The sequence below is a fragment of the Carya illinoinensis genome, chromosome 6 (genome assembly GCF_018687715.1).
Source record: "Carya illinoinensis cultivar Pawnee chromosome 6, C.illinoinensisPawnee_v1, whole genome shotgun sequence".
In the NCBI taxonomy this organism is placed as follows: domain Eukaryota; kingdom Viridiplantae; phylum Streptophyta; class Magnoliopsida; order Fagales; family Juglandaceae; genus Carya; species Carya illinoinensis.
In genome coordinates this window covers 28,062,711-28,076,999 of record NC_056757.1, presented here as the reverse complement: position 1 = coordinate 28,076,999, position 14,289 = coordinate 28,062,711, and the positions used below count along the sequence as shown (strand labels likewise).

At 33.1% G+C, this 14,289-nt stretch overlaps 2 protein-coding genes across 5 annotated transcripts; both read left to right on the top strand.

The window, feature by feature from the left end:
• The first annotated feature begins 4,719 nt into the window (after nt 1–4,719).
• LOC122313370 (26S proteasome non-ATPase regulatory subunit 11 homolog) lies at nt 4,720–10,464 on the top strand. 3 transcript variants are annotated; one of them, XM_043128304.1, is made up of 3 exons: nt 4,720–4,895; nt 6,740–8,042; nt 9,016–10,464. In XM_043128304.1, exon 2 carries the CDS (start codon nt 6,765–6,767, stop codon nt 8,031–8,033), a length of 1,269 nt encoding a protein of 422 aa, XP_042984238.1. In that variant the 5' UTR covers nt 4,720–4,895; nt 6,740–6,764; the 3' UTR covers nt 8,034–8,042; nt 9,016–10,464. The 3 variants fall into 3 exon arrangements, with proteins under 3 accessions (XP_042984238.1, XP_042984237.1, XP_042984236.1); XM_043128303.1 differs by lacking the exon at nt 9,016–10,464 and adding an exon at nt 8,158–8,367; XM_043128302.1 differs by lacking the exon at nt 9,016–10,464 and having other exon boundaries at nt 4,721–4,895; nt 6,740–8,367.
• Nucleotides 10,316–13,043, top strand: LOC122313371 (vesicle transport v-SNARE 12). Of its 2 annotated transcripts, none has more exons than XM_043128306.1 (6): nt 10,316–10,463; nt 10,591–10,719; nt 11,534–11,592; nt 11,685–11,873; nt 12,082–12,252; nt 12,497–13,043. In XM_043128306.1, exons 2-6 carry the CDS (start codon nt 10,623–10,625, stop codon nt 12,650–12,652), a joined length of 672 nt encoding a protein of 223 aa, XP_042984240.1. In that variant the 5' UTR covers nt 10,316–10,463; nt 10,591–10,622; the 3' UTR covers nt 12,653–13,043. The 2 variants fall into 2 exon arrangements, with proteins under 2 accessions (XP_042984240.1, XP_042984239.1); XM_043128305.1 differs by having other exon boundaries at nt 10,323–10,463; nt 10,610–10,719.
• Nucleotides 13,044–14,289: the final 1,246 nt, after the last annotated feature.

Below are 14,289 nucleotides of genomic sequence, written 5' to 3'. Positions count from 1 at the left end.
TTTCAAAGGGTTAAATTTGATTTAATTTTGGTTTATAAATCTATACATTCCGATTGAGAATTTCGTAAATTGAGTTTCTGACTGAATTATTCAATGAATTAAGAATAATTAAAATACCAGATTTGTGCAAGGGATTCCCAACGCTCTATTGTTCGTTAAATTTGAATACTTTTTTCGTTAATCACTTCGTTTCACTTTAATTTACATTTAAAATTAATTTTTGTTTTCCATTACTTATTTAATATTTTTCTTTCGTTTATTTTTTCCTCTTGCTATTCTTTTAATTTGTCTCCCTGTGGAATCAACACCCCAAAACTGTGCTACAACTACCACGTTATTCTTTAGGAGTAGTCAAGCTACACCCAAAGGGCATTACACTCTATTCTTTGATGCAGCTGTTAGGAAAACAAGTAGCATAGCAGCAGCAATATGCAGATCAGAAGATGGTTTTCCAACCTTCGTCATCACATAGCATATTGAAAGCCAAAATCCAAATCAGGGTGAAGCCACTGAAACGTGTATTGGATTTGCAGAACCTCAGCTCAACCAAATCAAGAAAATTTTCATCGCAGGTGACTCTTTAGTGGTAATGCAAGCTGCAACTGATCTTGACAAAATCTCATATTGGACTATTCAACCTATAGTCAGTGACATTAGAAGTACATTACAATCATTTGAAAGCTGGCAAACTAAGAAAATACATCGAGATCTGAATCAAAACGCACATTCAATTGCGTAGTGGGCAGCTTCTATGAATATGTATGGAAGCATTCCTCTTAATCTTATTCCACTATGTCTTCTTGATTTCCATAGCGGCAAAGACCCTCTTCTTAGTTTGTAAATTTTTAATATTTCGTTTATGGCTGGAATAAGACTGTGTAGATGACTTTTTGTGAATGAATGAGTCTTGTTGAGGGGAAAAAAAAGTTAGTGCATGTTTGAGATAGCGGTGGAAAAATAGTTTATAACTTTAGGACTTATAATTTATTGTTCAAGTAATAAGTTCTACTATTAAAAGTTATTTACTGTTTGGTAATCATATTTTTAAAACACTTTCAAATATGTTAAGTTTGTTTGGAAACAAATTTAAAAAAAAAAAATCATTTTTGAGATAGAAATAACAATCATTTGATTTTTTGAAGATTGTGACCATATCTTTAAAAGTTTGAAAGTTGTAATTATCTAAAAGTTGTATGAGTATTTCATCTATTGACATTATTTTTAAAATTTAAACTGCATTCTGGATTATTCAGAAAAGCATGTTTGAAGAAAAGCATCAAAATGATATTTTTCTTCCAAACATACTTTTAACTTATTTGAGATTATAATTTTTGTTTGGACAATATTAGTTTTTAGAGAAATGTTTAGTTTAACCAAAAAACCATTTGAAAATAAATAATGTGATATATTATATTGTAAAATTTTTAAAAAGTAACATATCACATTTAGTTATTTCAATTTATGAATTTTATTTTAATTAAATATTTTTATTAATGTAACTCTTCCTTTTTCTTATTATTTTTTATTTTTTGACTGCTGCACTTCCCTCAATGTTTCCATTTTTCGTGTTAATCTTCCTTTTGAGTCATATTCTTTCTTGTAGCTCCATTTTTTTAATTCCCCCATACATCTTGCTAGTTTTTGTTGAATTGTTCCTAACGCTCTATTTGATTCTCATCCTATTGCCAAGCCTTTGAAATAATTTGCTCACCATCAGGGTATGTTGACCATTTGTCCTCATATCTGCATACATACCTATGTTTCATTTTCATCTCCTGTGCATTTGGAATGAGATTAATATAGGACAACAGTCAAATGTTAAAGATGCCAACACTTAAACCTCACCACTACCAAATTCTGCACACCAATCAGAAGTTGCTACTGCTCTATCCAGGTTTTCCTTTGTGAAAGATTGATCAAGTCTGTTATTAGTCCATGTAAACTTGCCTTTTTGAAAACCCACATCATTAAGCTTACAATCTGTGAGCACATTCCCAAATTTTTCCATTTGCTTTTCTTCTCTTCTAGCTCCCCCATTCTTCTCACTTTGATATAGGATTTCATTGAAATCTCCTATACAAAGCCATCTCTTGGGATTTTGCATTTTCAAATGTCTCAATAGACTCCATCCATTGTTTCTTTTTTCTGTTTCAGGATTCCCATAAAAGTAGGTTAACATCCATGAAAAGCTTTTTTTATCAATCCATGCATTAACATGTCTGTTTGAGTATGTATGAATTTTGAGTCTTGTCTCCTCATCCCATAACACAACCAAACCTCCACTTTTTCCTACTCCATCCATTGTGAATAAATATTTAAAACCCAAATTGAATCTAATGCTCTCTGTTTGATATTTTTGTATCTTAGTTTCCATAATAAACAAGATACTAGACTCGTGGATCTTAACCAAATGGCTAAGATCTCTAACTGTTCGAGAGTTGTCAAACTCTCAGTAGTTCTAACTTAGTAGCCTCATTGCTCCTAACAGGGTTGATTAATAGCCTCCGTCGATACATTAACGTCAGGTGCCATGACCTCTTTTTTTTACCTCTTCCATCTTGATTGTTCTCTAAGTCAAATAAAATATTTTCTTCTTCAATTTTTCTTTCTCTGGCAGCATGAGGATTAACAGACACCATATCTACATTGACTTGTCCCCTTGCCATTCTCTTCCATTTATTGACACTTACCTCAAATGTTTGTTGTAATTTATTATTATTGAATTGATCTTCTACAAAATTTGGCCTAACTTCATTCTATTTTTTTGTTGGAGCTGCTATTATATTTGAAGCAGATTCCTTGTGGGTATTATGTTGTGTTTCCAATGTCAACAAAGGTATGTCTTCTGAGCTATTTAGCTTTCTATCATAGCCACTATCTTGCATAGTTGAATCTTGTAACACCTTCCTCATCCCCTTTCCTCTTGCTTTTTCAATCTCTTATGTTTCTTTTATCTTCAATTTCCCCAAACTTTGCTGCCCTTCTGACCCATACCTGGGTATACTTGATATCAGTTTTACATAAGTACTTCCATAACTAGAATTAGTTCCTAAACTGGTTGAACTAGGTCTTAAAATTGCTACTCTTAGCTATGATCCATACTGAGTGGCACTTGTATCTCCATATAAATTAGACTTGGTATATTTGCCAGCACACCCACTCGAACCATGCATGATAACCCCACAATTAAAATAGAACCTAAGTAACATTTCATATTTAAATTGCACAAACCTTCTTTGACCTAGTAATTCCACTACTTTCTCTCTTGCTAATGGTTTTATTAGGTTTATTTCAATTAAAACCCTTAACCATTTTTTCCAGCAATCTTCATTGCAAGCTACATCCACCTGGAGAACTGTGCCAATAGTAGTTCCAATTCTATTTCCTACCTTTTTGTTCATGCATCCTAAAGGTAGATTATGAAATTAGACCCACAAATTGGTATGAGTAAACTGGAGTTCAGTAGGTGGGGTGAAGCCCTCAAACCTCTTCAAGCAGATTAAATTAATATCAAACATTCAAGGTTGTTCCTCCCATATCCTTCTTAGTTCAGCTTATGATTGGAATTTGAAGATATAGAGGTTCTCTCCTGCTTCAATAATTTTAATATCATCACAGAATTTCCAGAAATTAGACATGGTGTTTTTGAAAGCCTCTTGGCTTATTTTTTTATCTGCTATTAATTTACCCAACAGACATAGTTTACCTCTTTACATAGTGAGTTAGATATCTTCCCCAATAATCACAACTTCATCTTTTTCTTTCTCTGTTAATGATAATTTGTTCCATACTTCTGCTAAAGCATCTGCCATCTTCCTTTCAGAAAAACCAACCTTGTTCTTGTTTTAGTTCTAACTCAACAAGTGATAATTGTCATCCATTGCTTACCCTTAGCAAACAAACATTTCAAAGTGAATGATACTTTTCCACCTCGCTAGAGACCTCTAGACTTGAGAGGAAACGAAGAGTGAGTTTTTTCTTATTATTTTGTTATAAATTTCAATCTCACAAATAAAAAATAACGTAAATGACAAAAATTAGAATTATAAAATAAAATCCTATTTTTTCAATAAGAAATATATTTATAGTCATGAGTGTGAAGTGTCATGCAATTATTTTAAAAAAAGTGAATAAATAGGGATTCACATGAAAAAAAATTAATTTTTTAATAATAAATCATATTTTTTTCAAAAGGACTATATAATACTTATACAATTCACGACTGTAGGTAGTATTACATTTTTCAATAAGAGTGAGCTACTCTACTGCCTGAATAGTACCGCTCCATTTGACAGTATGTTAGTTTTTTTTTTTCATTTTTCTTTTAACATTTTTAATATATTTAAATATTTTTAAAAAATAAAAAAATACATCAATACACTTAAAATTATTCTCATAATTGCTAAATTTTTAAAAAAATATTGCCGAACGGTACGGGTACAAATTGAGAGGCACACTAGCCTTTTATTGGCCTTTTCAATAAGAAAAAGTATAGTTATAAGTATACTTGTGTATTAATATGTGCATTAATTTATTATGATTGGTCAAAAAGTAAATTTTATTGAAAACAGTGTTAATTTAATTTTTAAATATAAAAAAATTAATATTAATACGTAAATTAGTATGTAATTTTACTTATATATAACAAAACTCTTTCAATAATAGGACGTTGGTAGTTTTCAGCGGTACATTACAAGTGGACTCCCAAGGCGACGGCTGTGATCTTAACTTGTGCTTTACGGTATTCGAGGCTTAATACTTTAGCTGAGACTTCACACCGAGAGATTCTGCTACGTTCCTCTCTCTCTCTTGTTCCTATTCTGGATCTTTGCTAGTTGGGGGCTTCTTATTTTAGTGAAGGGATTCAATCGGTCCTCTCTTTACATCCATCTAAGGTACGTTCTATGCGAAGATCATCATTCACCTCAATGTTTTGCATCATTAATGCTAGGGTTTCGCTTCGAGTTGCTGTGCAATTTTTGATTTCTCGCACCTTCGTTAACAATTGATTTTACTAGTGTTTTATATTTTCGAGTCTAAATATCAGTTTCCGAAGTTGTTAGGAACAATTGGGTTTTAATTTTCAGTTAGCTTCCGATATTTTTGGCAAGTTGGATCGATAAATTTTGGATGGAAAGGATGTAGAACGTTTTTCCTGTGAGACTCGACTTGGACTGTATAACAAACCCATTCGATGGTAGATTGAGATAATTAGACGAGTCTTGAAAATATTTGCTGTGAACCCATGGGATTTTTTTCATTTTTCGCGAAATTCCTGTACTGTTTTCGGGCATGAAATTTATATCTTCCCTGAAATGATTTTGCTTTTTTTTTTTTTTTTTTTCTTTTACTTTGAGAATGTTTACTGGAAAAAAGGGTGCCTTTTTTTTCAAGCTTTCGGGTGCAAATGTTGAGTTCAATTTATGATCAATAGACATAATTGGTGGTTGCAAAAATAGTATTCACAGGCCGAGAATTGAACTTTAAAAATTTTTCTCAATAAGTAGGCCGATACAAATTTCAAGTGGAAAAAAAAAAGGGTATAATTTTTTTTTTTGATAGGTTAAAAAAAAAAAATGGTGTGTAATTTAATTGAAATGGTGTGTAAAGCTTCTCCTAGGGGACAAATGGTGTTTTGTAATAAATTTGTTTGGGTTCATATTAATGCATGGTAAATCTTAGTAGCAAGGCCTTGGTGCGTATGAGGTTTTAAGTTTTAACCATCACGCCTTACTTTAATTTGGTTCAAATGCTACTTTGGATTTTCTGTTAAATCCTTCGTTAATCACTCATAAAAAATAATCCTTAGTTAATCATACAATTCAAGCAATCTGGCTTTGAGATAATCCCTTTTATTGGGAATCTTTAACTGAAATGTGTCATCCCCAATTTGAGGTCTCTATTACCAGCTTACCTTCACTTAGGCAATTGAGCGAAGTAGTGTAAATCTCATAGTAAAAAGAGCAATAACAGAGAAGTTGACACTCTCCTTTAAACAATCAAGTTCCATGGTAAAGTCTGATGGTAAAGTCTGATAGCTTTCCTGATGAATGAAATGGTCATCTGCTGGGTGCCACTAAATTCCATGTTGAAGCTGTTCTTAGTGATAAATGGAGAATGGAGTGTAAAATCTTCCAAGTTGGACCTAAGTTAGAATGCTAGTGGGTCTAATTTATTGGTCTTAGTGGAGGGAGAGGAATGAAAGAAGCTTTGAAGACCAAGAACGGTCAATGGATGAGCTTAGAACTTTTTTTTCAATACTTTACTGTATTGGTCGATTGTAATTGATTTTCAAGGCATGACCTTCCATGAATTCATTGTATCACTAAACTAGCACACTTAGGCATTGCTCTTGTATATGTCCCATATACTTGGGCTTTTGCCTACTCTCTTGATTAATAAAAATTTGTTTACCGATAAAATAAAAAAATAAAAAAATATTGGGCTTAGCATATTCCAGTTCAATCAAGTGACCGCTCAATTTTACCAATTCAGTCCTGCTGGATTGGAGGCATTTTAAAGAGACTCCAAGATTAAGAAGTTGGTTTTGTTTGCCAAATTAGCTTGAAACTAACCTATCAACAAATTAGCTTGAAACCATTTCAGGCATGAGTTACTTTATATCTTTGGGTGCAATTATGGTGGTTTCTTGATTGCTTGATGCATTCATAAAAAATGGAGCGCTTGATGTGATTCATCATTATGAAATTAAGTTGTTGGATCATTTTCTTCTTTTCAGGACTTGATTAATCCGAACCCCGAAAATGTCTTCTTCATATCTCCCAGCAACAACTGATTCAATTGCCCAGGCTTTAGAAGCCAAAAACCCGGCTGAGGCCATCTCTATTCTTTACCGCATACTTGAAAACACATCATCTTCTGCTGAAGCCCTACGGATAAAGGAACAGGCAATCACAAATCTTTCAGATCTTCTTAGACAAGAAAATCGGGCAGAGGATCTCAGAAACCTTCTAACCCAGTTGAGGCCCTTTTTCAACTTGATCCCCAAGGCAAAGACTGCCAAAATTGTTCGTGGGATAATAGATGCAGTAGCTAAAATACCAGGCACTTCTGATCTCCAGATTTCCCTCTGCAAAGAAATGGTGCAGTGGACTCATGCTGAAAAGCGAACTTTCCTACGGCAAAGAGTGGAGGCAAGGCTTGCAGCTCTTTTGATGGAAAACAAAGACTTCTCAGAAGCTTTAACTCTCCTTTCAAGTTTAATAAAGGAAGTGAGAAGGCTAGATGACAAGCTTCTGCTTGTGGATATAGACTTGTTGGAGAGTAAGCTCCATTTTTCTTTGAGGAATCTCCCTAAAGCCAAGGCTTCACTGACGGCTGCAAGAACTGCTGCCAATGCTATATATGTGCCCCCAGCTCAACAGGGTACTATAGATTTGCAGAGTGGGATCCTCCATGCAGAAGAAAAGGACTACAAAACTGGTTATAGCTATTTCTTTGAAGCTTTTGAAGCTTTCAATGCTCTTGAAGATCCAAGGGCAGTATTTAGCCTGAAATATATGTTACTGTGCAAGATAATGGTGAACCAGGCTGATGATGTGGCGGGAATAATATCATCTAAAGCTGGACTGCAATATGTGGGGCCTGAGCTGGATGCCATGAAGGCAGTGGCTGATGCGCATTCGAAACGGTCCATAAAGCTTTTTGAGACTGCCCTCAGGGATTTCAGGGCCCAGCTAGAGGAAGACCCTATTGTCCACAGGCACCTCTCATCACTGTACGACACTTTGTTGGAGCAGAATCTCTGCAGGTTGATTGAACCTTTCTCCAGGGTTGAGATTGCTCATATTGCTGAACTGATTGAGCTGCCTGTTGATCATGTGGAGAAGAAATTATCTCAGATGATTCTCGATAAGAAGTTTGCTGGAACTCTAGATCAGGGTGCTGGATGTCTCGTCATTTTTGATGATCCTAAGACAGATGCGATATACCCAGCAACACTGGAAACCATTTCTAATGTTGGCAAGGTCGTGGATAGCCTCTATGTCAGGTCTGCCAAGATAATGGCATGAAGTTCTAGAGTAAGTGGGCAGTTTTCAAACTATAACTTTATGTTTTCCTTGATTCTATTTCATAGAAATTACTGTGATTTCCAACCTGGGATGCATCCTAGATTGATTGCTTTGTTGTTTTCAGCCTGATTTCCTTTTGTGGGTTAATTTTGGAACCATTACGTTGGAGAGCATTCATCTTTGGTAACAGAAGTTGCAACGGCCAACAGAGCTGACCTGTTTCTTGGATTTAAATTGGCTATTTGAATTAGAAGTTTAAATTTGGAGAGAGGTGAAGTATATGGGGCCATTGGCTGGACCATATTTCATAATATTTAATACTGTTCATTCAAAATCTTGGACAGATGTAGACTTCCCAATGTTCCCATCGACCTGCATACTTCCACGCTAAAATTATTTACAATTTTTAGCCTCAAACTTTTTTTTTCCTCTCTTTTCTTAACAATTACAAGATAGATAAACATATCATAGAAACTCATAGTATTTAGAGCATGTTTAGACACTCGGAATATTTCAAAATTTTGTGAATAATAGTGAAATGATTTGAGGGAATATGTTTTATTTGGTTTTGAGAAATGTGAGAGAAAAAAAGTACATAAAAATATTAGAGTTAAAAAATGTTTGAACATAATTTTTTAATAATATTTTTGTTTTGAAGTTTGTAAAAGTTTATTGATATATATATGTTTGAATAATCATTAGATAATGATTAGAAGAAAAAATGGAAAATTTGAAATTAAAAAATGTTGTGTTTGAATGATATTTGAAAATAAAGTTATGAAATCTATTTGCTGAATTTTCTATATCCAAAATTGGTTTTCATCTTTATCTCTTTTTAAATTTTACCTTTACTCTTTCCAATACTTCTCATTTCAATTTTTAATTCTCGAAGATTTTAATAGCAATCGCATTAGTCTTTCTATTATAATTCCTTTAATAAACTTTACACTGAGGGTGCTATTTGCATCTCTTGGATGGGCAGCCCTCGGCCTTGCCTCCCGTGGGCGGGTGTCTCTGTATGGATGCAGGGATTGATTAGCTCCAAGGGGGTCGTCCGCCCATCGCCACAGCAAGGCCGCAAAAGAGAGATGTAGCTAAGACTATGGATGGTAGCGACCGGACGAGACTAGAGGCAACGACGTCTGGATAAGGCTTTAAAAGATAGGGAAGAGAGATTGAAGAGGAAAGAGGGAGATGCAAGGAGGAGAATCTTAAAACAAAACATAAGATTAGGGTGGGTTTGGGTATCGAGAAATGTTGAGGAAAGTTGTGAATAATAATAAAAAAGAAGTGAAAAGTAATAATAAAATAATAAATAATAATAAAAAATAAGTAAAAAGTAAGAAATAATGATAAAAATATGTAAAAAATAATAATAAAGTAATGAATAATAATGAAAAGTGTTTGGAATTTAAACACAATCTAAAGTTACATTGATTTGGAAATATCGAAACGATATTTTCTTTATGAGAAATGATTTGTGTAGTCGGTAAATATAGTCGGTTTGCAGTCGGTTTAAAAAAAATGAATTAATATGAGATCTATATGAAAAGAAAAATTATTTTTATAATTTTTTTTATTCATTCTGTACAACAAAAAAATAATATTTTTATAATTTTTTTTTTATTTATTCTGTATAGTCGATTGCATGTCGACTGTATTTATCGATTGCGTTTAGCAAAACCCTTTTTTTATTGAGTCAGATGGAATTGGGTCTAGTCTAGGAGAGTGCCCCACCCATCAAGGTGAGAGCCGAACAGGGATGGCGGGTTGGCCATATGTGGAAGCCTACTATGCACCCCTACTTTTAAAGAGACACATCAAAATAATTTTAAAAAGAAAAATCATAAAACTGAAAATTAAATGATAATAAAATTAAGAATAACGATAGATTTACTATATTTTTACTATATTTTTATCACTTTTTTTATATTTTTAAGTTTTTGGTTTACTTATGATTAAAAAAATGATTATTAATAAAATTGTATATATATTTTTATTTTTTTCTTACCAGCAGGCAGGCGGCGAGGGTCTCCCCTCACGCGTTCCATACACGTCGGGAAGACCAAGAATTGATATTTTTTATTTAAGATTTTAATACTTTTTGTTTGATTTTTACTTTCGTTTTTAATTTAATTCTCTATTTAAAAAAATTAGCCCACCCAAAAAAAAAAAAACAAAAACAAAAACAATTAACGGACAACGTTAAGATAACGTAAACAGACAAACGAGAATCTAGAGATATCCGAAAGGAGCTCACTGTCATGTTTTGGGTGAATCAACCGCTGTAGGCATCCGTTTCTACCTTCTACCTCAAAGTTAATTCTCTTCCTGTAAAAGCAACGTCGCAGACACCAACTATAACTGCCTGAAGAGACCCGATCCGATCCCCTTCACATCCTCAAAGGACCGATCGATCTTCTTTCCAAGGTAGATCTTATCTTCCCCTATGGTTTTTCCAGACTTCAGTTTGACAATTTTTTTTTTCTCTTTCTATTTTGATTCGGTTATGGTAAAACTAGGGTTTGGATCTTCAAACTATTTACTATTTTTGAAGGTGGGTTTGACTGTCTCAGGGAAAAATAAAACATGAGTGAGGTATTCGAAGGGTACGAGCGCCAGTACTGCGAGCTCTCTGCTAATCTCTCTCGAAAATGTAGCTCGGCTGGTCTTCTTCCTCCTGGTGGTGAGACTGAACTTCCCTGTTTATGTCTTGCTTTTTCTATATCTCAACTATGCAAATTTCTAACAACTATACGGTTCGGATTCCCCCTTCTCCCCCTCTCTCTTTTTTTTTTTTTTTTTTTTTTTTTTTTTTTTTTTTTAATTTGGTTATTTTTATATTAGTTTTACTTAGAAGATTTCCGCAGTTGGTATTTTCAGACTGAATTATTGTATTTGCAGTACTTTTGGCCGTTAGATGAGCCAGTTGATTGCTATAAATTTGTGGGAAAGGACAATAAGACAATAACCTCGCCTATCATAACATTTATATGATTTTTTTTTCTAGTTATTGATGCCATATGTTTCCAATTTTATGTGCATAAATGGGATGATGTTGGACGAGGTTGTATGGTTTAGCATGAAGTGGAAAATGAACTTGTGTGGGATCTACAATATCAGATGCCCTAACCATTCCTGATCTCTGACAGGAAGCACTTGAAATGTATCTAGAACGTGGGATTCGATAAGCTCATATGTGTTATCATTTTAATCTGGGTAATTATGCAATTGATTATAACACACTACGAAAGTGTTATAGAGATTGGGCTATCATGAGAGGCTCAGTCGGTTACAGTTATACTGGACAATCTCTAGCAAGTCCCGTCACGATTTTGATCTGGTTTAGCTATTTAAGATATTGTGTCTACTTGGAAGATCAAAAATGATAAATTTAGGCTGAGTTGGTGCCATGGGGCTTGCTTGCATTTTCATAATAACAAATTGTAAAATACTCTTTCTATTATGATTCCATGACATGGGAACCATTTGTTGTGCAGAGCAGAAGCAGCAGAAGGTTTCTGAGATTAAGGCTTCATTGGATGATGCTGATGTTTTGGTAATATATCCATTTCATTTCCTATACTGTAATATTTTAGTTCTTTTTTTCCAAAATTTATCATGTAACTTTTTTTTTTGGCTTGGGTTTAGATTCGAAAAATGGACCTTGAGGCTAGAAGTCTACAACCAAGTGCAAAGGCTGCATTGCTTGCTAAGTTAAGGGAATATAAGTCTGATCTAAATAAGTTGAAAAGGGAATTTAAAAGAATAGCATCTTCTAATGCTGATCAGGCCTCCCGTGAAGATTTGTTGGAATCTGGAATGGCAGGTGCGCATATGGTATGTCTGGATCACGCCTCTCACTTTTTCATTATTTTAGAAATATGAACATATATGTTTTCAAATTGTAGCATGAGATGTTTGGGGTAGGCACTTTTTCCTCAAAATTATTAAATAATTTACCCATCAGATGTAGCATATATGGTTTTTTTTTTTTTTTTCATATATTTGGTAAGTACTATTTTATTCATTTATGGATGATGTACAGGCTTCTGCTGATCAAAGAGAAAGGATGGCAATGTCTGTTGAGAGATTGAATCAGTCAAGTGACAAGATTATGGAGAGTAGAAGAACCATGCTGGAGACTGAAGAGATTGGTGCTTCAATCCTCCAAGATTTGCACCAACAGCGTGAGACTCTCCTACATTCCCATCAAAAGGTATATTTTCTACATGATATCATATTTTTTACTTGTGGTTCATTGTGGCTCAAACTTGAGTTCTCCCCCATTTTTCTTTTTGTCAAATGGGACTCCATTAGCAAGCCTCTCTTGTATGTAATTTGTGCGCTGTGGAGAACCAATGCATGAGTTTGTTTGTAATCTATACCAATTTTCCATGAAAATGAGTGTGATACAGCAATATTGAGTACATTTCTCAACTAATGACTTCATTCTTTTGCAGCTTCATGGGGTAGATGATGCCATCGACAAGAGTAAAAAAGTTCTAACTGCCATGTCGCGCAGGATGACCAAGAACAAATGGATCATTTTCTCAATAATTGGAGCTCTTGTTGTCTCTATCATCTTTATTCTATTCTATAAGTTTTCACATCATTGACTTATACATTGTTTGGGGTACAGATGATATTCTCCATCACTTCGTGTGCTTGTTTGTATATATTAATTAAACATGTCCGATTTGTACTAACGATCTAATTCAATTATATCATAGTTGGCGTGCTTTTACCCTTTTCTTAGCATTTTGTAGATGGTGCATTAGCATCAAATAAGTGCCCCATGTTCAACAGGTGGCATGTCTTTGATGTACTTCAAATCTACAACATGCTTGAGAGTTGTGGAATCAAGCACTGATGGTAGGTGCCTCAGTCTTATGTAGGCATCCATTTACAGAACAAGTGAAGAAAACATTTGTACTCTTCCCAATTTGATGTTTGATGTGGTTAAGAATTCTGGATCTTCAAAGTTAATTAACAGGTTGTTTCTACCAAGATCTCATTTGCTACTTTTGTTATTCTCTAATTCTTGGCGGTGTACTGTCTCACTATGGTTGTCTTTTACTATCAAAACCAAGAGATGATGCTATTTTGAGTAATTGGGATGCATACCTCAACCATACATGGCATTTTGTTGTCTTATTCTGCAGTCAAGGAGCAACTCTATTCGCATGGCTGTTGTGCCTCCCTGTAGATTTTTTTTCCTTTCTCCCAAACAATTGAAGAACCCTTCATCCCACAATCCCATACCTATGGAGGATCGAACCCTACAAGAAGAAATACCATTAAACAAGTCTATATTTTCCTCTATATGGTTGATGTGATTGGGATACCATATTCTTATAGATAGATATATATTATATATCGATAAAATAAACTTATATATTTTAAGTATCTTTTATGCATGTATTTTATTTTTCTTGTTCATAAAATATTTAAAAGATGCTACGAATTTTTTATTTTAAATTTTTTACCCTGATTTATACATGTTACATTTAATACCTTCAACTAATAAATTATTGAAAATATATGGTATCAGTAGGGAAAAAAAACAGTACTTTTTTTTTTTATCATAAGTTGACAAAAAAAATATCAGACTTAAATCTAACTAAGAATAAAAATATAATTAATCTAAAATACAATGAATTGTAAAATACATTTTGTATCCTCTAATTAACACTAGCATTTGATTTAATTTAAATTTATCTGAATTTACAAACTTTTTATTTGCCTTTTAAAAAGGTGTATTTTCCAATCTTGCTATGGCCAGATTGGATCCTTTTAACTCTTTTCAACATATCTCATTTAATTATTATAATTTTTATAAATTTTAATATAAATTATAATAAATAATTCAATTTTTTTAAAATTTTAAAATAATAATGATATTAAAGAATAATATTCTAATAATATTTTATTTAACTATTAACTTATATCTCAACTCAACTCAACATCTAAACGTAGTAAGTAGTTTAAGAGAAATAATATTTTCAATTATGAGTATATAAGTGTTACGCAATCAGTTTTATAAAAATAAATAAATACGATACTTACATGACAAGAAATTTAATATTTTAATAATAAATTCTATTATTTTTTAAAATAACTGTATGACATTTAGATCGTTCACGACTTTATATAGTATTACATTTAAACTAAATAAACAAATTTTAATATTTTACAATGTGATTTAAAAAAATAAAAAAAATAATGCATGGAGAAGAGAGTACGCGCGCGAGTA